A 26,508-nucleotide genomic window follows, 5' to 3' on the forward strand; every position below is an offset into this window, starting at 1 on the left:
AAACCCTTTAAATTTTAAGTTTGTTTGTTTTGTAGTCCACTTTTTACCATGTTTTCTTTTTAAAAAACTGAGTCAACTTTGAAATTGAAAAAATATATATAGTTTTGATTTTTTTTTTTTTTTTTTGAATTACCATTGATTTAAAATGGAGACTTAATCATTTCTTCAAAACAAAAAAATGGAGACTTAATAATGGTTGTTTTAAATTCAAGTAATTAAATTAAATTATTAATGTATTCTCATTTCTCAATCATTCCCAATAATAAACATATAGAATAATAAAGAGAGTATGATTAAACAAAGCATTAACGAATTAAAATCACTGCATGTGTGAGTGAATTGGTGGTTGTAAACGAAGAAAACTAAAAACTAACGAAATAGAAACCATCAAATTTGTGATTTTGAAATTGACCCCTCTTTTTTAAAGATAATTTCTCCATCTTTCTTCAATGGACATTTGATCAAACATTTTTTGGAATCTTTTCATCAATATGCCAAAATTCGTTTTTGTTAACATCGTTCACAAATTCATAATTTTAAAAACTAAAATTTGATCTTTTTAAGGACAGTTGTAAATATAGCAATCAGACTCAAAATATTTGTAAATACGATGTAAAAAAACTTATAAATATAGTAAAATTTAGATCTAGCTCTCAAAATTTATTAGTAATAAACCATATCACTAAATAGGAGTCTATCAGTGATTGACCATATCACTAATAGAAATCTATCACGGATAGATTTTGCTATTTATTCATCAAAATTATCTTTTTTATATAATAATAAATAGATTATTTATAAGAAAAGAGTGGAAAAGAGAACACAAACATAGATATATAAAAATGAAATGAAAAATTTCAAACTAATAATTATATCAATTAAAATATAAATTTCACATGTAGGAGAATAAACATAAATTAGCGAAAAATACTGTAATCAAATAGAGTCTTATATTAATATGATGAGCGGCTTTTCCATTTTCTTCCATCATTTTTCTTTGCTTATTTAGAAATAATTACTTGATAATTTTTCTTGTTATTTTTTATGAAATTCTAAGAGAAATACTTTTAATTTTAAGTGATTTTCAGCTAGTTTTAAATAAAAATAGGTATAGATCATTAATAATTTTTTTAAATTAATTCATTCATAAAAGTTTAAAATAATAACTTGACATGATTATTAAATTTTAATGGTTGCAACTCAAAATTGGGAGATATAAATTGATTGTTTTTATTAAGAAATAATTCTGAGAGAAAAAACAAAGGAAATAATTTTAAAAGCAATCAATTGACTACTATTTTTGACAGGAATAAAATAACCATTTCTAAAAAGAATTTCAAAAGTAGAAAGACTTTGCTGACCCAATAAAAAAAAGTATGACATATGTATGTTCTTTTATTTATTTATTTTTCCCCCTTTTCCTTTTGGAGAATGAATGTTTGTCTTTTTCAGTCCACACTTCTGTGGAAATATAATATTACATGAAAATAATACATATAATATCATAAATTGACCTCAAAGCTTAAAAAAAAACATAAATATTTATACATTCACCAAAATGAAAAGATTCTGAATCTGCTTTGAGAGAGAAATTAACCAATTGGACCTCAAAAAATAAATTAAAAAAATCCATTAGAAGAAGCTTAAGACATTTGCCTCTCAACCCACCCACCCCACCTCCTCTTAACCTACATAAAGAAGAGCTAATAAAACTCAAAAGGCCAACCACACTTTTCTTTAGCTTCACTCCTACTCAAAACACACCCATAAAATATTACCTCAAATTCTCCTAAAATAACCTCCTAATCCTCTTCATTCTCTCCTCAACCTTGCTAGCTATATCTCTTTCTTTTCTTTTCTTCTTCTTTCCTCTATGAGCTTGTGGGCGCCATCTCCCTCCGCCCTCATGGCCAAGCCCTCGGTCGCCCGACTCAAGCCTCACCTCCCCTTCCTCATCGTCATCCTCTGTGCCTTCGCCTTCCTCGTTCTCTTTCACACCGAGGGCATCACTTTCTTCTCGTCCATCTCTATTTCCAAACTCAAGTCGTGCCCCCGAAAATCCTCCCCCTCCAAAACAAGTAGGTTTTATCATCTGACCTTATTAAATATTATTGAAATAAATGATATACGACTCATCGTTTAGAGTTACATCCTTCCAATTCCATGATGTAATCCTAAACAAAGAGTCACATATCATTTATTCCATCAGATATAGAATCAACTAATTTTATATTCCAAAATCTATACCTGCCTCAATTTTAAAATTTGACTTAAAAAAAAATTAGTTGCAATTCAACTAACAGTAAAAAAAAATTATTCTCAGCAATTTTTTCCTCTCTTTCTTTCATTTTGTCCCTAACTCCTTTACATTTCCATGTAGGGGAGAAGTCGATGACGGAGGAGCGGTGGAGAGACCCATTGATGGACGATCGGTTCGAGTTCGACCCAGAGGAGTGCAGCGTAGTGAACGGGAAGTGGGTCTTTAACCAGTCGATCAAACCATTGTACACGGACCGGTCGTGCCCGTATCTCGACCGACAAGTGTCGTGTGTGAAGAACGGGCGGGTGGATTCGGATTACCAACAATGGGAGTGGCAACCAGATGATTGCACATTGCCAAGGTTTGAGAGTGTTTTGGTGAATTGAAGTAAAGAGAGGAAGTAGAGTTCAAAATTTGGGGAAATGATATGGAATTTGGTTTGGATATGACAGATTTAATGCAGAGATTGCACTGAAGAAGCTTAGGGGAAAAAGGTTAATGTTCGTTGGGGATTCATTGCAACGTGGGCAGTGGCAATCATTTGTTTGTATGGTTGAGTGGATGATTCCGGAAGACAAAAAATCTATGAAGAGAGGCCGATTTCTCTCTGTTTTCACTGCTAAGGTACTCTTTGTTCTATTTTTCTAATTTCTTCCTCTCTTTTTTTATTAAAAAAAAAAAAGTGTTTAATTTTAATCATTAATTTCAAAACTTAAATTTAATCATTTAAGATTTTTTAAAAAAATAAAGGAACTGAAAATGAGTTTGAAACTCAAATTGATCCAAGTCTCAAACTATAAAGATGAAAATGGTATTTAACAATCTTTTTAGAATTGTATTAATTAATATCTTAAGCAAAGAAATATATATCAATACAATTATTCTACTACCACTCCTTTATGCTAGCATTTCTCACTATTATACATTAATTTTTTACATTTGAGTGAGTTTAAAAATTAAATTGATTTATTCATAAAATTTAATTTGAATTCTTTAACTAATACAATTCTTAGAATCTAGTCATATAAATTAATTATTTTCTAAAAAAAATGGATTTAAATTCTTTAACTAATACAACTATCAGAATCTAGTCATATACTTAATAGAAAATAAAACTGGAACACTTTTCAAATTTAAGGTCGCTACACTTATCTAGGATTGCAATTTGATGAATTTGTTATTTTAGAAGTAAAAATTGGCATAACTTTATAAATTTAGTACTAATATTTTATTTTAATTAAATTATAAGTTTAGTCTCTGAACTTCCAAAGTTTTATCTATTTGATCCCTAAATTTTAAAAAATGTCTAACATGTTCTTAAATGTTTAATTTTGTGTCTAATAAATTTCTAAATATTAAAAACCGTAAAAAAATAATAATAATTGATTTTGAATTTTATGTTTAGTGGAAATATAAATTTTTAATTTTATATTTGATTAGTGATTTTTCTTTTAACTTTAAAAAAGTATTAAATTGGCAAAATTGAAAATTACATAACTTTATAGAACACAAAATTGATACTTTGATAACGTATTTTAAAGTTCATCTATTGAACACAAATTTCAAAATACAAATCTCAATTAGAAAATTTATGAAAAAAAACACATAGACGGGATACACGAAAATGGAAGGATTAAACTTGTAATTTAAATTATATTTGTTTAAAGAAAAAATTGATTAATGATGGATGGCATATGGTTTTAAGGAATACAAGGCTAGGATTGAGTTCTATTGGGCCCCATTTCTGGTGCACTCAAATTCGGACAATCCGATAATTGGAGATCCAAAGCAAAGAATATTGAGAGTGGACTCAGTTGCAAATCATTCAAAACATTGGACTAATGTTGATATTCTTGTCTTCAATACCTATGTCTGGTGGATGAGTGGCGTTAAAATTAAATCCTTGTAAGCTCTCTCTCTCTTACACTTTTTTCCTAGTGAATTAAATTAGTGATAAGTTGTTTTATTTTTATTAGTTAATTTAAGAGAATTAAATTACTTTTTATTCATTTTTCATCCCTATTAAAATTAATTTTAAAAAAAATCCATGTCAAAATGAGTTTAACTCAACGATAATGAATAAATCTTTCACCCTAGATATTGGAGGTTCAATCCTTAATTTCCACGTTTGTTGTACTAAAAAATCTACATCCTGATTATTTTAAATTAATTAATCGAAAATGAACATTAGTAAAAACTGAGAGATAGAAGTCTAAAATCTAAAAATCTATGGATCGATTAAAAGCTTATTTTAAAATTTGGTGTAGGTTTAAAATGGTAGAATTATTAAAATTTGGAATGAATGTGTAGATGGGGATCGTTTGAGAATGGAGAAGAAGGATATGAAGAATTTGATACACCAATTGCTTATACAATGGGATTGAAGACTTGGGCCAATTGGGTTGATTCAAATGTCAATCCAAATATGACACGTGTCTTCTTTACAACAATGTCTCCAACTCACACCAGGTCTTTTCTCTTTTACCTTTCTCCATCTTTTTCTCTTTCTTTTTTAATTATAACTTTACTCTACCGTCAGAAATTTTTCTAAACTTTCTCACCATGTCGGATAATTATTTGGTTTTCTAGTTTTTATTTTTTTTAAATTAAGTCCATAGATATTACTTTTAGCTCCAAATTTCTTCTTTTGTTATTTGCTTTTTGCTGGTGATTTAAAAAATCAAGTCAAAATTTGAAAACTAAAAAAATAGTTTTTTAAAACTTGGTTTTGAATTTTAGAATTTAGCTAGAAATTTAACCATTGTACTATAGAAATATGCAAATCATTGTAAGAAAATGAGAGAAAATAGGTTTGATTTTAAAAAGAAAAACAAAAAATAAACAACAAAATAGTTACCAAATAAGGTCTAAAAGTGTCGTCTATGAATCTTTGACTATGTGTCTAATAGATTACTCAAATTTTTAAAAAAATCAGTGTGTCTCTAATATGTTGATATATTCAAAACTTTTAGAAATCAACTCATCTATGTGTATGTAATTGAATTTTACATCTAATGAGACTCTAAAATTTCAATTTTGTGTCTAACAAATCCTTGAATATTAGAAAATGTATAATAGGCTAATGACTTATAAGACAAAAAGGTAAAAATTCAATGACCTGTCGATCACAAAAATGAAAGGTTATTAATTTTAGTCCTTATACTTTTAACTTTTGGTTCATTTTGATCCTTAAACTTAAAAAAAACGATCATTTTGATCCCTTAAAAATGAAACGAAAATGAAAATGAATGGATCAAAATTATTACTTTTTAAAAGTATAAGGACCAAAATGAACTTCTTGAAAATATAAGGACTAAAATGAAACAGAGTTAAAAGAAGGGAAAAAAAAAAAAAAAAAGACTAAAATGAACATTTTGAAAATTTATAGACTCAAATGAACTAAAACTAAAAGTACCTAAACTATTTTTTTTTTTAATTTTATAATTAAAGTGATAAGTAGAAATAGACGTGAAGAAAATTTAATAAGATGTAGTATTGAATAGGAGTATGGATTGGGGAAGAGTGAATGGGAGCAAATGCTTCAACGAAACAAAGCCAATAAAGAAGAAGAAATTCTGGGGAAGTGGGTCCGACAAAGGAATGATGAGTGTGGTCTCTAAAATAGTTCACAAAATGAAAGTCCCCGTCACATTCATCAACATTACGCAACTTTCCGACTACCGAATCGACGCCCATACCTCCGTCTTCACCGAAACCGGCGGCAAGCTGCTGACGGCGGAGCAAAAGGCGGATCCTCTCCACCACGCCGACTGCATTCACTGGTGCCTTCCCGGCGTCCCCGATACTTGGAATCAAATACTTTTCGCACATTTATAGCTAATATATAATGTAATATAAACCCAAAACCAAATTAAACAAAAGTTTGAGCCCCATTTGGCAAAAAAAAAAAACATTGTACCAAATCTTGGGAGCATCAAATGTTCAAAGGTTTTATTCAACAAATTGTTTTCCTTTTTTTTCCCCTTTTGTTGGTTGGTGAAATAAGGAATTTGGAATGTGGTTTGGTAAATGTGTAAATTATTTTTATGGGAAATGGTGGAAAATTGGTATTTATTGAAGGGGGGAGAGTATGCCATTTTGAAAATTTCATGAGTTTTGTTTTAATTTTATGTCTATGCTTTTGTAAATGTATTACTTCAACTATCGCTTCATAGCTATTTAGATTTTTTTAAAAAAAATTAAATCTATTTTATTCATAATTTTTTTTACAATAATTTCTATCTTTCTTAAATACAATAATTGAATTCGTAGTCAAATTCTAAATTCCAAAAACAACTTTTTGAAACAACATTTTGAGAGCTACTTTTTTTAGTTCTCATAACTTGATTTGGTTTTTTAAACCATTAATGAAAAGTAAATAACAATGGGAAGATATTTATAGGTAAACGTAGTGTTCATGGAATTTATATTAAAAAAATAAAATGGTTGACAAATGGGATCTTACTTTTTATAGTCTGAAAATTAAGGGTAGTTTTAATTTGATTATTATGGGATTTAGAAATTTTAATTTGATTTATGCAATTTCGATAGAATTGATCGTTACTAGAAAATACTAGTTCATTGTAATATAATTGGAATATGTGTCACGTTTAATATGATAGTCGTTTGTACTAATCACAATATTTGACCAAACATTAATAAAGATGAAAATTAAAAAATTTAAATTGTATATGTCATATTAGAACTAAACTCAAACTCAATTCAATTGAAAATTTTAAGATTAATAGTGTAGAATGAGCATAATGTAAAAATCAAATTAGTTGTTGTGTCATGGCATGACCACTGTTTTGAAAACAATTGTGATACAACTTCAATGCTAATCGTCTCAAGTTAGTTGCTCCCAACATTAATACAACGCTATTGATAGACGAGCACTCCGAAAAGAGTATGAATCAAAGAAAAACTTTTGCTCGGAGAAAATAAACAAGATAGTAAATAGAGAGAAAAATAAATATGTGTATCCAAATTTGAAGCATTGTCCTCTGATTATTGAAAAATTCAAATAAATAAATAGATAAATATATATATATATATATATATATATATATATTAGATCTGTAAAGATCAAGCGATTTTAAAATATTAGATTTGTAACCATCAAATGATTATGAGATTTGTAACAATAAAACGGCCACAAAATTAAATAACACATATAGCTATTTGGGGTGCTAAGTTGAGATATGATGTCTTGCGTTCATATGTCTGTGGAGTTCATATCTTGGTGCTTGGGATGTAGAGTTATTTAGTCTAAGTTTATATGTTTGTATTTGAAGTGCAAAGTTGAGTTCATATGTCTGGAGTATATAATACAATTTTTTTAACTCTAAATAATTGTTTTTATGATGACTATTTTTATTTTGAAACTTTTTTATTCAATATTTATACCTCTGTGGTGAATAAAATATGAATTGCAATTTTTGTTATTTTATTTTTTAAAATTTTTCTTTCTTTCTTTCTTTCTTTTTTAATCAACAATAATTAACTTATTACATTTCTTACAATAATATAATTAAATAAAATAGGAAACCAAAAAGAAGTCAAAACTTTTGATTTCTAATTTTCTCAATGAATTTCATCATCACCTTCTTCTTCTTTTTCTTCTTCTTCCTATTGTTGTTTTATATTTTTACTTTGTCATAAGTTTTTTTTATAATTGGAACAGTTTTATTTTCAATTCCTCCAAATTTGGATGATCATCAAAGAACAAATCTCAATTTTCACTATTTTTTGCCATAAAATGTTGAAGGAAACAAACTTCATTTTATGGTTTTTTTAATCTTTTTTGTTATGTGTTACATATTATTCGACTACATACATACTTTTCCAAATATTTTTAATACTCATTTGATACGTGAATTTAATTAAACAAAAATATGCTATACAAATTTCTACGTATAAATATTGTACTTAAAGTTAATGTAAAGAAAATACTATTATTTATATAATCAATAGCCCCACAACATGTTTTAACAGTTATCGGTCTTATAATAGTCGAAAAGGGTTGTCGAAGTTGATTATCAAAGATAATTTTCGTTGGAGTTTGTAGTTGTAAATGGTTGTCGGAGTTTGAAGTTGGTCGCATGAAGGTGGTATTGGAATTGATTGTCGAAATTTTTCGTCGAAAGCAGTTTTCGGAACCCCACATCATAGTTAGTCACGCGAAGGTGGTCTCATTGAAGTAGATAATAAAATATGGTTTTCGCTGGAGTTTGTAATCGGAGGTAGTTTTCGGAGCTTGAAGTTGGTCGCATGAAGGTGATATTGGAATTAGTTGCCAGAGTTTCTGTGGTTGTCAAAACCCAAAGTTGGTCGTCAGAGTTGTTCGCTCGAAGATGGTCATCAAAGATAACTTTCGTAAGAGTCTGTAGTCAGAAGTGGTTGTCGGTGCTTACAAAGATGATTTGTCGGAGTTGGTCATCGGAGTTTGTGTTTGTTGGAGGTAGTTGTCAAAGCCCAAAATTGGTCGTCGAAGTTGGTCATGTGAAGGTGGTCATTGGAATTAGGTTACCGGAGTTGTCATTAGAGTTGTCGGGACTTGGAGTTAGTTTCTAGAGTGTGACAGCAATATCGCCGATAGTAGTCGATGAATGAAGCTATTGAGAATATTAGAAGAATGAAAAATTGGGGTGAGTTGTTAAAATATATCAATTCAACTCCACCTAACATTTAAAATCGGTTAACCAAAGATTGAGTTTATACCAACTCAACTTAACTCATGTTGGTGAGCCAAACACCCTTATAATATTTATATTTATCAATCTTCAAGTCGGAAGTTGGATTTCCCACCCTACGTATTATTATTATTTTTATTTACAAATTTTCGTTAAATTTTAGTCCCCGACTTCCCGAGTTGATGAATGGATCCGGCCCATAAAGAAGCCCATTCATAATGATCCAAAAGTTTTACCAATAAATAGCCTGCCGCCTTCCCTCCAAATTCCGGCGACGAGGGTTTCCGAAAGCCATTTCCATATTTCAGGGTTTTACGAGATTTTGCAGTTTGACAATGGCGACCATTATTTCTAGGAGTGCGAAGCATTTCCATTACGCAAATCGCAGTCTCTCTTTGCACTGGCTGAGGTTACATTCTCTTTCGCCTTCGTCTTGCGTTATAGAGGGCGCGAATCTTCATGATCCACCTTTTCCCCTTCATTCGGTTGGTTTACTTATCCATTTTGATTAACTTTCTGCCCTAATGTTTGCTTTGTATTGTGGGATGATGTTTGTAAAGAAGTCATGCTTAAGTTAAAGATCCAGTTTTTCAGTGAAATTTACACGATACTAATGATTAATCGCTTCAATCAACAATTTAGCGAATGATCGTAGGCTGTACGCTGCCTTATTTCGGGCCTAGAATTTTTGGTTGATGATAGGGAAGTAACAATGAGGAAATTGTTTAAATTCCTGGCGCGACGATACTCTGAATTCTTTTTCTTCGTTTTTTTCTTAAATTCTCAATTGTCACCGTCGATAGAGGTTATACTACGAGAATTGTGTTTAGCATTTCTCTTTATGAGTATTTTTCTTTCCAATTGAGTTCCCTCTTCATTCTTAGGGGCTTGGAATAAACTTTCTAGCTACGTATATAAGACGGCTTAATAGTACCGCTTCTACTACTGCTGATTCTCAAAACCCAGCCTCCGAGAAACCGGTAGAGTCCAATTCTAGTGAAGGGAACAAATCGGGGAAATCAAATCAGGGTCAGGATGCTGGAAAACCTGTTCGTGGTGGGGTATGGTTGCCTTTAGCTTTTCTAATGGACTTTCTACAATCATCTATAGCCTTCTTCTTGAGATTTGATTGTTTCGAGTTGATTGACTCTCTCCTTGCAGCCGGTATCATGGTTGAGTTTTCTTTTGCTGGTTGCCACCGGAGCGGGACTGGTTTTCTATTATGACAGGGAAAAGAAACGTCATATCGAAGGTAGACTACTATGGTGAGTGCCTGAGTGGAATAAATATTCTGCACCCCGTTTTCTAAAAGAAGAAAATCTTCCAAGCAATGTTTATTCGAAGAGGTCTCTTGAACAAGCAAAATGTGGGGGTTTGCCCCTTAATACATTGTATATTGCTATTGTTCTTGCTATTGCTTTGTTGTCAAATCATAACATGGCTTATAGGTATTGTACAGTAGAAAATCTTGAATTAACTTTTCCTTCTAATTCAAACATGACTTTATTTTGTATTTTCTACAAGCTATGTGCTACTCATATGAAATAAGACTCTTCACCTGACCTAACCAATTCCTTTTTTGATCTTGCTGCTTCCATGTGGGTAGTTATTTGGTTTCATGGTTCATTTCCAGCGTCATTATTAGATTTATCATCTATTATCTAGCTTTGAGTACATTTTGTTAGTCATTTTACCAATTTTTTGTAACTGGAACTATTCGCTATAAGGGTTACTGTAGAATGTAACTTGTTGGAAAACATTTAGCAAGATGCATGGGTTGCTTTTGGTAGTTGGGGCATAATGTGCGTTGATGTACGATTTTATTTCAATGTTGTTCCTCTGAGTTTGCATGCATGATTTGATTATTCTTCTTCTAATTAACAGAAATAAACAAGGCTTCCACAGAAGTCAAACAAGGACCGTCAGTAGGAAAAGCAGCTATTGGGGGCCCATTTAAACTTGTTAATCATGATGGGAAGCAGGTCACAGAAAAAGACTTTTTTGGGAAATGGACATTGGTATATTTTGGCTTCACTCACTGTCCCGATATCTGCCCAGATGAGCTACAAAAGCTAGCTGCTGCAGTTGATAAAATCAGTTAGTCATTTGCTCTTCCACACACTTGTTGGAGTTACTTTTCCTGAAAGATCAGTTATCGTTTGCTTTCGCTTTAGCTTATTTCTCCCAGATGCCTTGTTTCGTCAAATCCAAACACTGGACTTGTGAATAGCAATCTCAAAATAACTCACATGATTTGATTTATGTTCTTACTAACAGTTTTGAAAACAGGAAACTGTTTCTCAACTAGTCTTTGAAAAAATATGTTTGGTCTTTCATATTTATGTTAACAAATATATAGTCCCTTCAGTGACATCTGATAGATATAAACATAATATAATGATGGCAGACATGAAAAGTTCTTAATGTAGTTTCTTGGGGCATCTTCTAAATGACCGTTTTGTTTTATTGGGTTTTATTTTTATTTTATTTATTTTTTTCAAACAAACTGTTATTGGTTAATTTTATTCTACTTTTGTCCTAGTTAGTTGTGATAAAGATGTGTGGCGTTTAATGGTCAGGACTTCTGCTGACCGTTTGATATTTTGATGAGCAAAAGTTTCCTCCGATCAACAGTACCTTTGTTTATAATTATGTTTTCTTTTTTTTTTTTTTAAAAAAAAAAAACAGTTACATTTCTTGTGACAATTTTCTGACAAACTTCTTAAATTTTTCGTGCCATTTATTCTTGAGCTAATTATGTTTGTTTATAGTTTCGTCTTTCTCTGTTGGAAGCAGAAAAGGCAGGAATCAAAATTGTCCCTGTTTTCATCTCTGTTGATCCTGAGAGAGATACGGTCGAACAAGTGCGGGAATATGTCAAAGGTATGTAGGAGTCAGTTCTCCATCTGTTAGTCATACTTGTTTAGCCTTTAGACAATACCAAATTAATATAATCTTTTCCCTAATGTTACAGAATTCCATCCGGACTTGGTTGGCCTGACTGGGACTACGGATGAGATACGGAATGTAGCGCGGGCATATCGAGTTTATTATATGAAGACTGAAGAGGAAGACTCAGATTATCTTGTTGATCACTCCATAGTGATGTAAGTATCAGTTCCAATTTACTTCAAATTGAGTCCGTCATCAGTATCACACGTTAAGTTTTTTTCACAATCTGGTGGGGAATTTGGTGCAGGTATTTAATGGGTCCTGAGAAGATGGAATTTGTAAAATTTTTTGGGAAAAACAACGACGTTGATTCACTTGCAGATGGTGTTATCAAAGAGATAAAGCAGTACAAGAAATAGAAAGCTTTTACAAACCAATTTCAACTATACTACCTCAATCCGGTCAGTTGATTTTCGAACTTGTCATTTTCTACTCGAGTATTTTTCATCGCATGGCTTTCACAGCGGGTTGCTGGGCTTATTTGGAGTCGCCAGGTTGATACCTATAACAATAGGCTTGTCTTACTTAATAATATTGTTTTATCTTGGTTTCCCTTCTTTACCAAGCATTTCTTGAACATTGATCCAACATGCCGTTCATTTTAGCGGTTTAAATCCCATTGATGACCAATCACTGGCAAGGATTTCATGCTTTACAATGATATCAACCGAATAAAAAGGAGAAAACCGTCACTTTTTTGGATAATGTTGGCTCGATTCCGGTAACTTTGGGCTTTGAGTCTTTCATTATTTTTTAAAAATAGCTAAAAAAAATTAAATTTACTAAATCAAAAAATGTGAAATTTCGTGTTCAGGAGTTTTGATGTTTAAACTCTGGATGACTATTGCGCTTTAGTGTGTCGATCAATGAGAAGTATTATATAATAATAGGAGTCACCTTCTGTTTGTGATTTGCTAATCTGGAAAGAAGTTTCAGTTTCTTATGTTCAGTTCCTTTTTCCAACTTCTCAAAATCCATCCAACCTAAATTTGACATAATAAGCTTAGACCGTAATGAGGTTCGTACTAAACCAACTTAATTAATCCGTTCATAGATGCACTCATTATATCAATTATTAAGGGCAAACTGAAGTGATTTTAAGATCATTCACATTTTGTGGTTCAAATCACTCCAATACATTTTCAAAACTTTCCTTTTTCATTCTAAACCTTGTCATACCCTTCAAAATTAACCATTAGAAGCATGTTTACATGTAATTTCTAGGTTAATCTACAAATTTAGTCTATATGTTTAGCCCTCGTGATTTTGGAAGTTGAAATTTTGTACATATGGTTTGATAAAAGCTTAAATAATTTCTATGATTTAATCCTCACCGTTCATAAACAAAACAATTCTTTTTACCATAGAAAAGGATTTTTTCAAACCATTGAAGACTAAATCCTAAAATATAGGGACTAAATTTTACAAAATGTACAATTAAAACTAATTTTAAACATACTAAAGATGATTTTAACCGTTTTAAAATCTCAATGTACACTAATACTACTTAAACAAACACTCAGTGGTGAGCAAACTCATCTCATAACGTTCGAGATTACCGACTTGGTAAAGAAATTTGAGAGTTCCAAATAGAGAGTCAAGCCAGCGTATTAAAGATGCCATTATGGAAGGAGTTTGTTCATCCAGTAATGTGCCATTGTAGATTACCACAAAATCATAAGCAAAGCCTTAAATTAGACTATAAATCCAATGATAATCAAAATTGGATTTAGAGGGAGCATTTGTCCCTTCCAACCGTGGGAAAACACTTAACTTTATTTTCACGTCCTCTTATTATTTCCCACCATTATGATTATTTAGGCTGCTACGTCTATATANAGAAACATTATTTTATTTTTTGATTTTTTTTTTTAATTTGGTCACCCACATAGCTCGGTTGCATCTTTATATCAATAGGGACGTCTATATATATATATATATATATATATATATATATATATTCATTCGACCAACGTTAAATTATGCCCATATCAAAGCTTCGGCTAGACATACCCCCTCAGGCTACCATTTGCAATTTGTATATACTCCCCTTCCCCAACTTCAGAATTCTCCCTCCAATGCGCAACCAGATGAATTTTATCGAAACCCAACTTCTTCGTTGAGGCGATCAAATGACTAATCCAAATAATCGAATCTTCAAACTACCACCTAAAATATAACATGCTCCAGTCTTCTGAGGTGTTCCTCCACTGCTCATCACTTTTCGATCTCGTCAGAAATGTCGGCCTTCCCTAGGTAAACCAGCTGCATTTCCTCTCTCCAGATCTTGTTTTTTCATAACATTTTGAGAAGAAAATGGGCATAAAAGTGAAATTGTCAGGTGGTGATGGAAATCTTTCAAATAAAGAGAAAAAAGAGTGCAGTATGAGAGGGAAAGAAGGTATATACCGTGTCACGGAATTCGACTCTAATGTGTGGAACATTTGTTCTGTGAATATCATTTCCTGCAGGTCCTCTCTTGTAATATTCTTTTCCAATCCAATGCGACTGCAACAAAAAGGTCGAGTTCCAGCAGTCATTGATAAATGTTGCAAATGGGGGCAATAGGACATCGGAAAGAAATTTGCAGATATCAGTGATTCTATGTATTTGCATTTGAGAAAATGCACGTTCACAAGGAAATATATTGATGATCTCATTCAAGTATGGACTCAATTTATATTAATCAACTGCTTCTCGAGAGTCATTCTACAACTTATCCTATTCAGTTACGGCCATTGAGCTTCTACAACCTATAAAGCAAACCCAACCAGTAAAACACATCTATTCATGTAAGGCCGTTGCTGCTGGTTAACTTCTGTCCAAGGTATCCCTTTCATCATAGTAAAGATAAATAAATAAATGGGGAAGATACATTTGATCTTGAACATTTAGGATTTTAACGAGACGTAGGAAACAGATGTTTTCCATTGAACATATTTAAAATCATAGTTGGATGCATCATACGCAGTTGGAGGAATAAGAGTATTTTCTCCGCATCATAAATTCATAGTATATGAGTGGGGGATTTAAGTAAATATTTATATAGCTCCAAAGTTCTGTATGTACCTTCAGAGCATGAGAGAAACCTGATTGGTAGACAGAATTGCGTGCTATTTCACATAGGTCACAAGAACTCAGCTTCCAGACCTGTACAATAAATTTTAACTTCAATAAAAAAAGAAAAAGAAAAAGAAAAGGTAAACAAGATAAAAGAAACAAAGTGTAGAAATGCAACCTTCTATACAGAGCTCAGAAGAAAGTTGAAAGGGGTATAAGGTAAAGGAAAGATGAACTTACTGAAGCAGCTATGCTATATTCTTCAACCAGAGGTTCTTTTGTTAAGTGGATTTGGAGAGGATCATCAGTTGAAAGAGAGACATTTAGACCACGAGAAAAGAACATGGGAAATGGATTCCGGTGATAGTCCAAAAACAGGGAGTTGTTGCTAAGCGGAGACATAGCCAGACCAACCTGTTAACGCAAGACGTGTTCAAAATAAGAGACAGTAACAATGAAAATTATGCGAGTTTAATGGGAAGAAATTGTTGTCTGCTTCATTACCTGTGCTAGATAATATAAATACTGAAGCACTGGAGACTTTCTCAAATTGATTCCATGTGCAATGCTATGAGCAGTTAGGAAAGTTGCAGCAAGGTGGTCAATATCACCAGCCTGAAAAGAATTCTATGCATAAGTTGAATGTAAAAAATGCAACGTATCATCGAATTTGAGTAAATTTCTGAAGTACCTCCCCAGAATGTGGACGAAGGTTTATAGTGGTCATGCCCTTTGATTCACGAAGCTGAAAAGCAATTCGAAAGGTTATAACCCTAGGAAAAGTTAAGCATGGAGGAAGCACAGACCAAAGCATCGGTCATGATATAAACGCAGGAAATATTGTGAAAGCCCAAAGGAGTACAAATAAAAGAACATCTAAAATGCCACCCATAAAAACAACTTTGTATTGTGCCGAGCAAAACATAATTTATTTTAAAACAGACTCGTCTAAAGTTGTAAAATCAAGTATGGAATCTTAAAATGGGCCATTTATACCACATTCACGTAATGGACTGCTATGTACTTTCAAATTCAATAAACAAAATGACACAAAGTAACGAGCTTAAGATCATTTCGTTATAAACCTTGTTTAGTGTGTAGAGGTTGGCATAGCAGTAATAGACATAGTATGAGAATGCGGGATTGAAAACATTTGTCCACTGAGCAGGCGTTGGCATGTGCTTGGTAGGGCGTCGTTCAGGTTTGCTTTCATCATCAACCAAATCCAAACCAACAACCTGAAAAGTTCATAAAAGAGAATAAATTTGAAAATTCTGCACCCACGTTGAGTGAACAAGTTTATGGTGCGTGTAACATAGGTTACTTCCTTACAAAATTATATAAAACATAAGTTACAATGGCAGAATAAATGAGAACACAATTCTAGCAACAATGGTTTCAGATACAAACCTACCAAAATCAATAGGACATATTTAGACGCTATCTTCATTTAAAAAGACTGATATGCTCCTGTAATATAACAAACCTGTTTCAAGAAAACATGCAACTGCGGATGTGAATCTGGATCCACCGTGACCTCAAACAATGGAAGGAAGATGTTATCAAGAATGTTTTGAAACGAAGTCACAATCCCCATTTCCTTATACACATTGTAAAGTCGTGGCAGCTGAAATGCAAACCATAACAAAATATAAGGGTGACAATTTTCTGAAAGGATAGTACTTCTCAGTGTCCTTGTTGATATGTACAAAATACAGAGAAGTGCTGGATAATATGCCATTTGTAAACTTAAAAACGAAAAGCTTAAGCCCCGTTTGGGTAACCATTTCGTTTTTGAGTTTTGGTTTTTGAAAATTATGCCTTTTTTCTTCTCATTTCTTACCATAATTTGCATATTTATTAAGTACAATGGTTGTATTATTAGCCAAAAATTCCAAAAACAAAAACAAGCTTTTAAAAACTACTTTTTTTAGTTTTCAAATTTTTGCTTGGTTTTTTTAAACCATTGGTAAAAGGTAGATAACTAAGGAAGATGTTTGGAGGTGTAAGTAATGTCCATAGGCTTAATTTTAAAAAACAAGGCCCTAGTGATATCCATAAGATGCCTATGAAGAAAATTTACAGTTCCTTAGTGAAGCATAAGAATTAAGAACCAGAGAAACTCTAAACTCTAATTTTCATAAAAAGCATTATGTAATAAGTCAAAAACTGTGACATAAAGATGGTGATAAATAATTTTCCAAGAAATAATGCAACTTCAGTTCACTTAATAAAGCCAATTGCAGTAAACCCGAACCAAATTTGATATGACAAGCCAGGCATATATGATAAGCCAAAATGACCTTTTTTTGTTATTGTGCTTTTGAAGGCTGCATTACCTGGATCAACCATACAACATTTTCACTGTACAAATCATTATTAATTATCCAGCTGGCAAGTTGATCCCATTCACTTTGCTTCCTTCCATATATAGATATCCGATATTCAGCCATCTGCACTAAAAGAATGAAACATCAAACATGCAAAAATAGAAGTAGGAAGGACGACATATTATACTCATCAACATAAATTTGCATAAAGCTACCATGAGTTTATTTTTTATGCATCCATCAGCTATCAAGTATCAAGGGACAACTCAACTATCAAATATAGTGGGATCCCTCAAACATGCTTACTCCATATCATGGACATGACATATAACTTTTCAAATATTAATTCAGTAAAAGATACTGTACACGATCCTGGACATATGTATCACTAAAAGTTTTATTTCATAGACTGGAAAACAATAGGAAATAATTCATAAACATAAAAACGTTAATTATATTACAATTACAATTTGCTAAATGAGTATCTTGAAACAAAAGTTCTATAGAAGCATAAAAAACGAACATTGCACATAATATATGAATACGAAACTGTATTGAAATAATTCCACCATTTCTCATTCACATGCTAAAAATAAATATTCATTATTCTCCTTTTCTTTTGTATTAAAGCTCCCAAGTCTGATAAATGTCCAAAGGGTGCGTGTTCAGTAGGATGAATTTTAGGATGGTGAAATGAGGTAGGAAATGCCTCACCAGATCAAAAATTGAAGACAAGATAAGGGTTTAGAGCAGGGCTGAAGATAAAATCTTATTTCCCTTCACGAGTTATGGATTGGATTCTTAGAGAGTCGCCATTTAGGTTGGGTTCCTTGGTTAAGGATGGATTAGACAGGCAGCTTTGTCTCCTTAGAAATAATTTGTCTTTCAATGCAATATGAATCCCATTTCCTTAGCAAAGCTTATCAATAGCAGTTTGCTCGACTTTCTGTCCATATTTCTTGAAAAGGGAACCAGTTTGAAAATACCTTTTGGAGACTTTCCTTTCCATTGCATTATTCCTTCCCTGTGAAAGAGTCTTTAGGATTGGTGCACAATAGCGCCATCTTTCATATGCAATGGTGGTAGGAGTGGAGTTCAACAGTCTGTACAGGAAAGCTCTTTTTTTCTTATAAAGAAACTGAGCTTTCTTCAAGAAAAATGAAAGAAAACAAAAGGACAAACAAAAAGACAGCCCAGCAAGAGAGGCCAAGCACCAAAGTGAACAGAAAATCTGAATTGGAAGAGCCTGTTGGTTTAAAGTTTTTGGGTTGTCCTAAGTGTATCCCCTCCCACTGTCACAACTCATCCATGGAAGTACTTCTGAATTCTCTTTTTGAAGTAGAGTTACCACGGCAAGCGAATAAACTAACAAGAGGATTTAAGAGGCATAGTGGACACTTGGAGGATGTCTGGAATCTGTCTGTTTGGATTTCACCCATCTGGCCCTTTTTCCAAGTCTTTTGTGATTTTTTTCCTTTTCTTTTATTACAAATGATTAGAGCTCTTTCTTGTAACTACTGTTAGTTGTATTTATTTTCATCTAGCAGCTCCTCTCCATATCCTGTAGGCTAATATTTAAGAGAGAGAGAGAGAGATTGAGAGAGCGGAAAAAGTATATTTAGGTTCCATCATAGGAAGTTGACATCATAGAAATTACTAAAAGCAGAGACATAGATGAACCATCATCGCTTTTTTCCCCTTCCTCTAAAACACAATGCTATCCACACATTTTCTGAACAGGGAATACAGTTGACATAGATAGAAAACATACTTGGTATATGCTAGAAATTTTAAATCCACGCCCATAAAGCAAATGAATTCAGAATAGCGTATCTAACTACAAAGATGGAAGAATGATGCACCTGATATTTACTTGCAGCAAGATCAGAAAATACTTGTTTGGTCAGCTCACCAAGGAAACGGCCTTCAAAGAGACATCCATCAGAAATATCAAAAACTAATAGAATGCAACAGTCTAGTAAAGTTCCTTAAGAATGCCATAGAGATGACAAACTAGTCAAAGAACCATATCTACAGCCACGTCTCTGGTGATTTAAACCAGCAACAAAAAGGCTGCATGCTATTATCATCCATTGATGAAAGGATTAACACAAAAAGGATATATTGGGTATATAGAGTTATTATGGGATTGGGGACAGAATATACGTGTAGGGTATATGATGTTATTTTAAGGAAGAAATGAATGAATAATCTTACAAACTCAAATAAAAGCCCTATTTTAATAAATTATCTATCTTCAGTTATACAGCCTATTGAAAAGTGTTCAAGGTCAAATAAATTGTTCTCTCATCTTATTATTCATTCTACTATTTTCTTCCTATTTTAAGTTTACTTACATTTATCTATTATGTGCCTCGTAAAAGAAACCCACACGGTTTCTTTTTCTTTTTTTTTTTTTTTTTTTTTGCACCTTGAGCTGCTTCAGCTCCAAAGGACTATTGTGCTTTAGTGCACATTGAGCTTTAAGAAAGCATTGAATTATTTCTCTCTCTCTCTCTCTATATATATATATATACATACACGAAAGAAGAAAGAGAGACCTTCCATCAAACCAATGAAAAAAAGAGATCATTACATCAACTGCAAATGCATGTTTTGGCTTGCAGATTATAAATTCTCCTTATTCCTTAAACTAATTTCAGTACGTAAATCAAAGTCCCAAAACCCTAAATTGACCAACCAAATATGCAACAAAGAAGAATGTGCAAACAAAATCAAATGTCACACTATTCTCATGTCAAATCTAACAGTTTATAAAATAAGCAACATATACCTTGAATTAGATTGTCCAGCTTTAGGAAGATCTCCCTGAGTCTACTTTGACCACAGGGATTGTATTTAAGATTGAACTTATCAAAGCGGTGAAATGTGCTCTTGTCAGCATGAACATCCAAGAGGTCAACATTTAAGTCGTACCTGTGCTCCATATGTCAAAAGAAATCAATATTCCAGTCTTGGACATAATTTAATAGAAATTTGAAGTTCGAAGTGGATAAAATCAGTATATCTTGTTTTTCCTGTTTGGATGTTGAATGTAAGTTGTTCTTCGTGATCAAAGAAAATGGATAAGGAAAAACTTACCCGGATAAGTCCAAGCTCTCAAAAACTTCTTTCAAGGTCAAATATGTACCATCCCGAAATATTACAACCTAAGTAGAGGGATACAAATAAAAAAGAAAACAACTAAGAGCAGTTCACCAAATGACTTAGATGTAGGGCATCAATTCTTACAATCCATAATAGACACGGGAAGAAACACTAGTCAATAAATCAAAAGTCATTTTCATTACCTCATCAGGCTCTTTTCTCAATTTGGACTTTATAAATCTCAAGAGATGTTTCTGGTTCATGCACGCAGAGTGATGAACATGAGTATCCACTTTCCTGACATTGTAAAAGTCACGGTGTGGAGCACTTTTCTGAGCCAGAAATTCCTTGTCCGCATTAAGCATCAGATGAAGATTGAATTTCTGAATGACGTAAAAGTATAGGCTTATCATCAAGGATGCCAAATAGAAACGTTAACAAACATTTCAATAAACTAAAGCATTATAGGACATATACCTGTTCAAGAAGATTCAGTCGATGGTGGCAAAGAGTTCTAATGTTTCCTGCTGCAGTGACTCTAAGTATGTGATGAAGATCGGTAAAAAAGGTGGTTGCATCAGCAACAGGAAACAGTTCTTCCTTTGCTGCAAATGATTTAAATAAAACTCAAAAGAAGAGCAATTAAAAAGAGACATCAAAAGTTTGTGGGGATGTCCTACAATTTTTGTCTGCATAGACGTGAATGACCCCATCTTGCATCTCAAAATGATGCTGCAGTAAGAAAATATAAATTGAATAAGAGGAACAATCAAATAAAATGCATAATTATGAGAACAAAGGACATTTGAAGCAGAATTAGTAACATGCAGTACAATATACTAGACTTATTTGTCAATATTGACACACTCACATCAGACTTGCCCTCAGAAGTGTATTGAAACGGATCTGGATTAGGTTTTGGTGTACTGGGGTCAGATATGATTTCTTTCTCCCATGGAGCAACAGCTTCGCTGAATACATATCTTTTCCGCATCTCAAGGCATTCTTGAAGAACCAGATATGATTCTACTTCATCAGGTAACGGTACCTCTAGAAAAGCACCAGACAAATAGAAGCATATTAAAAATCAAATCTGTACCCACGTATGAACAAAATCCCTAATAATCCATCCAACACAACAAACAAAATGGCATGTTTACCTCTAACAGAAAACATAATATCATGTCCAATGATCACTTATACATTCTTTACGGAAGATTACATCAATATGCAGACATGACACAAAAAAATAAGACCATGCCACGACGTTAAGCACCTTACAATTACGACTTGTATAATTATTATCTAATTTTCAGAGAAAATAAAGAAATAAGTCACATAAAAAGGATCCAACTAGTAATACCAGATGGGGTGATTTTGAGCCGAACAAAAGTTTCTTGTTCAGGCTCTTTCCTCAAAATATCGGCTGTGATTGGATCAGGCTGAACACCATGCAGATCACCAGATATACTATGAGATCGGATCATACTTGAAGCAGCCAAAGCAATCTGCTCTCCATTGGCATTAATGTGATCGGGAAGATTTTCAAACATACCCTTACATTCTGGACCCTGCACGTAGGGGGATAAATGCAACACTGTAAGTACTCCCAAGCTCCAAAGGCCATTAGATGCCCACGAAAATAAGAACATGCAAGGGAGTTAAGTACTCACTGCATTTCCATTAGTAAGCAGATATCCCGAACTTAATTTAGTATCCTCAGTTAAATTATCATCTTCGTCATCCGACCCTTCAACACTCTCGAAGGCACTCGTACTTGCAATGGGGGACTTCGGTGAAGTAGGCCTAATTGATCTCTTGGTAGAATTTTTCCCTGATACAAATGATTGTTTGGAGGGATAAGTACATTAATATACAGTGTCAGCCTTTCAATCTTAATATCGATAGGTGAAAAATAGTCAGAAAAATTGCAAGGATGATTCAGATTATCTGGAGTCCTCCTAACAGATTGAAATCATGGGTTTTGGAAGTTGGAGTTGTAAATACATGAGCCAAAAAAAAAGTTGAATGAACCTATTCATGCTAACTATTTTCAGACTAGTTGAAAAAGCCAGGGTCACCCATATCCTTGGCATTTCTTAAAGCAAAGACTATAGATGTCAATTGAAATTATATATCCAGAACGAAATGAAATGGAGCAAATTGCTTTAGCCCATGAGTGATCTCCTGTCAAACATTGCCAAAGTTGATGTAATACCTATACCATCTTTCAACACATTGACTTGATAATTTAGATTACCAAGTTTTTTAAAACTTCAAGCTTTATCTCTTTAATATAAAACAGTCAAACTTTAATCACGATCCATTTTAAATGACCTGAATAGTCAAACCAAAATTTTTCAATAATCTAAAAGGTAGGATAGTCCGTTTTTGTTCCAAAAGAAGGGAGAAAAGAATTATCGAGATGACCATGAACAAATCACAAATAATCTATCAAGGTTAGCCGGTTATGTTACAGACATGCTGGAAATTTCAGAAAGACGATTTAAGAATGGGATTATGAAATACATGACAGGAGACTCCTTGGATTGCATGGCTTAAGAATTAATCAACCGAATAAGACCACAACTGATTTTCCCAAATAGGGTAAGAGAAAGTTCATGACCTATCAGAAACTGCTATCTGCAGTACTATTGGTCATATGAAGATCAAAATACTCCTAATTTGGAATCCTATTAAGAAACCCCGATTCATCAGAACTTAATAGTTAATCATGATTCTAAAGTTAATACATCAGCCGTATACATTGAAACAAAGCAGTGATAAACCTCCTTCTGGATTATTTTAGAACCAAAGGCGCCATAGAAGTATCCAGTAACATTAGATGCTAAAAAAACAAAGCATTCCCCTCGAAATCCAACAAAACCAAACAGTTTTTACTTTTTATGCATTCAAAGTCCATCAATCTTCGGAAGAGAAACCCGTTGAATCCATACCTTCAGGAAGTGTATGTAACCTCGGGAGCCCAGCCGGAATCACGTCCAGCAGTACTTGTCCATTTCGCTTCTCGTCGCCATCAGCCCCACCGGAAATAGCAGTAACATCCGGCAACGAAGAGGAACCCCTCCGATTATAACCATTTCCTTTACGCCGCACATGGTTTCCACGCTGCTTCTTGGAATGCCTCGGCGACTCAACCTCCAAACTATCGTCCCGCTCCCTTTCTCTCTCCACGGTCTTGGCAAACTCCAGCAGCTGAGTTAGGGTTTTCCGGTGCATATAATAAGCCGAAACAGCAACGACGGAAGCCCCTATCAAAGCGGCCATGGCCATGTGCAAAGGATAAGTATCCATTGAAGTTTGCTATGAGAAAACGACGCGTCTCTAACCAGAGAGAAAGCTCTGAATCGTTACTAGCAAACGCCAAAATGATTAACAAAGCACCGATTTGTTCGAGCAAATGAATGTTTGGTTTGATATTTATAGAGAAAGATATATCAGAGAGAGAACCCAGAGACTGCATAGAGAAACAGAGAGGGAGAGATTTACACTACAGCTTTTTCTCTCTCCTACTCTGCCCTCTCTCACCATTTTCTTTTTCTTTTTAGATTTTTCTTTTTTATATATGTCCAATTAGGGTTTTTTTCCTTTTTTTTCTCCTTTCATCTTCTACTATTTTTTTTTCCCTTTGCTCGTAAAATGTTCACGTTAAACTTTTTTTTCGGTAAAAATCTTCCTATGCTCTAAAATCATAAAATATGAATGTCTCTATAGATTTTTATTATATTTATAAATATTTTTAATTGACATTTAAAATAATTCTCAATTTTTTTCTAAATTCTTATAATGTTTATTTTTGTTTACATGAAAATTTTATTTAATAAACTTTGAAAAATGTTTATTTTAATACTCGGGCAACCATGTCATTTTTTACATTAAGTTTTTTTAAAAAGTTAGCTCATTTCATCTCAATTTTTTATAAGGATTTTCATCTTTTAATTTTTAACCAAATTTCAAAATAAATTAAAAAAATTAAAAAATTATTTTTTTAAGTTTTCAAAATCTTAATTGTGAAAAAATAATAATAATAATAATAAAACATAATATTTTAGAAGGGTAAAAAGTGTTTATAAGTTCACTTTACAAGAACTAAAACAAAAATTCAAACAGCTAGTAGCTACTAAACATGGTCTTAGTACTTTAACTTTTTGTAGAGTATATTTTAGTCCTTAAATTTAAAAAGATAAATTATAGGTAAATTACAAAAATCAATCATAAAGTATGATAGTAGTTGCAGTTACATCATCTCACTTTCAATTGAGCCTTCAAACTTGTACAAATATTAAAATTAGACTCTTAAATTTAAAATAATTATAGAAATTGGACTTCTAAAGGATAATAATCGAATCCTCAAATTTATATAATTATTATAATTTTTACAATTATGTAAGTTTCAGGATCTAATTTTAACGTTGGTATAAAGTTGAGAAGTCAATTTTTATAATTTGAAAGTTCAATGATATAATTGCAACTATCATCGTACTTTAGAGATAAATCTTGCAAATTGTCCCTATAGTACTATATTCTTTTTATATTATTTTTTTTTACCTAAATTCTGTTGATTTTGAGCTTACTTTTTGGAACCTATACATTTTTTTTATTTTGTTAAAATACCATTTTGTTCCATTTACTCTGCAATTTATTTAATTTTGGTCGATATACTTTTAAATGTCAAATTTTAGTTCATATATTTCTATTCAATCTTTAATTTAGTCTCTATTGCTAGTTAATTGTGGATCTTTTTCAATATATATATATATATATATCTTTTGCCATTTTTACTATTAATTTTGCAAATATAATCATATATTGGACTTTTTTCATGAACATTATTATTGTTATTTAACCAATTTCGATGAAAAAGTAATTTTTAAGAACACGAGATTTATTGAAAGTATAAGGATTAAAATTGGATTTTTGAAATTATAGAAATTAAAATTGAACAAACCCTAAAGTACAGGGACTAAGATGGTATTTTAACCTACTTTATTTTAAATCTTAATTTTTGTCTCTACTATTTGTTAATCTAATTTTTGAAATTACAAGAACTAAAATTCAACCAACCCTAAAATATAAAGAGTAAGATGATATTTTAACCTGGGGTGTAATGTGTTATTAATTTGTTGAAATCAAATTAAATGTGAATGTTAATTTTGTTACTAAAAAAATTATGGATTCAAATAGATATTTTGAAGCTTCGAGATTAGAAATGGAAGAAAAAGAATAATTAAAAAAAGTTTTTTGCTCAGGAACAATTCTGGATTTCGATTTTTAGCTTTTTAAATATTAGTTTATAAAATTACCCCTACCCGTAAAATTTTATGTGTGTCATCCACTTCCTACCCACTTTCTATTACTGTTTAAAAAATAAATATATAGTTTTCAAAAACTTATTTTTCATTTTTAGGGATTTGAAATTCTAATAGATGAAAATCATTACATAACACTGAGTAAAATAAATCATTAATTCCAAAACATAAAACTTAAAACAATTTTTTTAGTACACCCAAGAAAAACAACAAAACATAAAAACTTAAAAGCAATTTAAATCCAAGTGCAGAGCAGAATCTAGATTTCAGAGAATAACTAGAATGAATTTGTTACGAAGGATTAAAATCGTAGTTAAACCAAGAGTTTATTTACTCTCATGGATTAACTTTTTTAATTTATTGTTGTCATTTGCTATTGACATCAATGGATATATATAGTTAAGAAAATCATTTTAAATGATAAAACTGTTGAAAATATTTACAAGATGTAGTAAAATTTTAGAACTATCAATTCTATCGGTATCTATCAATATCTCTAATAGACATAGATAGAAATTGGTAGTTCTAAAATTTTACTATATTTTATAAATATTTTGATTTATATTTCTATATTTAAAAATAACTCATATATTTATTTATCTATTTATTTTCATCCATTACTTTTTATTGATGTTTTAGGAAAAGAATCATTTTTTACTACAAAAACTTAAGGTATAATCAATTTTTATTTTGAACTTTATTATCATTTAACCTTAAACTTAAAAAAAAAATGTTACAATTGTTTCATTTAATAAATATTATTCGTATAACCATTG

The 26,508-nt window shown here is 31.9% G+C and overlaps 3 protein-coding genes across 3 annotated transcripts; 2 read left to right on the forward strand and 1 right to left on the reverse strand.

Annotated features, from left to right (window-relative positions):
• Positions 1-1,789: 1,789 nt before the first annotated feature.
• LOC120074187 (protein trichome birefringence-like 3) lies at positions 1,790-6,290 on the forward strand. Its single transcript, XM_039027231.1, has 6 exons — positions 1,790-2,078; positions 2,381-2,621; positions 2,713-2,884; positions 3,966-4,165; positions 4,571-4,729; positions 5,764-6,290. Exons 1-6 carry the CDS (start codon positions 1,874-1,876, stop codon positions 6,095-6,097), a joined length of 1,311 nt encoding a protein of 436 aa, XP_038883159.1. The 5' UTR covers positions 1,790-1,873; the 3' UTR covers positions 6,098-6,290.
• Positions 6,291-9,206: 2,916 nt separating this feature from the next.
• Positions 9,207-12,606, forward strand: LOC120072855 (protein SCO1 homolog 1, mitochondrial). The gene is made up of 7 exons (XM_039025375.1): positions 9,207-9,437; positions 9,837-10,013; positions 10,114-10,204; positions 10,837-11,049; positions 11,749-11,835; positions 11,927-12,059; positions 12,152-12,606. The coding sequence occupies exons 1-7, from the start codon at positions 9,288-9,290 to the stop codon at positions 12,261-12,263; spliced, it is 963 nt and encodes a 320-aa protein (XP_038881303.1). The 5' UTR covers positions 9,207-9,287; the 3' UTR covers positions 12,264-12,606.
• Positions 12,607-13,839: 1,233 nt separating this feature from the next.
• LOC120073402 (AMP deaminase) lies at positions 13,840-23,967 on the reverse strand. Its single transcript, XM_039026245.1, has 19 exons — positions 23,360-23,967; positions 22,076-22,236; positions 21,766-21,973; positions 21,274-21,452; positions 21,083-21,134; positions 20,880-21,007; positions 20,606-20,785; positions 20,397-20,464; positions 20,089-20,231; positions 19,157-19,218; positions 17,304-17,417; positions 16,451-16,591; positions 16,050-16,202; positions 15,656-15,709; positions 15,469-15,579; positions 15,205-15,378; positions 14,974-15,054; positions 14,314-14,412; positions 13,840-14,190 (listed from the first exon to the last, which is right to left on the reverse strand). Exons 1-19 carry the CDS (start codon positions 23,715-23,717, stop codon positions 14,122-14,124), a joined length of 2,535 nt encoding a protein of 844 aa, XP_038882173.1. The 5' UTR covers positions 23,718-23,967; the 3' UTR covers positions 13,840-14,121.
• Between the last annotated feature and the right edge of the window lie 2,541 nt (positions 23,968-26,508).

Source organism: Benincasa hispida, chromosome 3, assembly GCF_009727055.1.
Source record: "Benincasa hispida cultivar B227 chromosome 3, ASM972705v1, whole genome shotgun sequence".
NCBI lineage: Eukaryota > Viridiplantae > Streptophyta > Magnoliopsida > Cucurbitales > Cucurbitaceae > Benincasa > Benincasa hispida.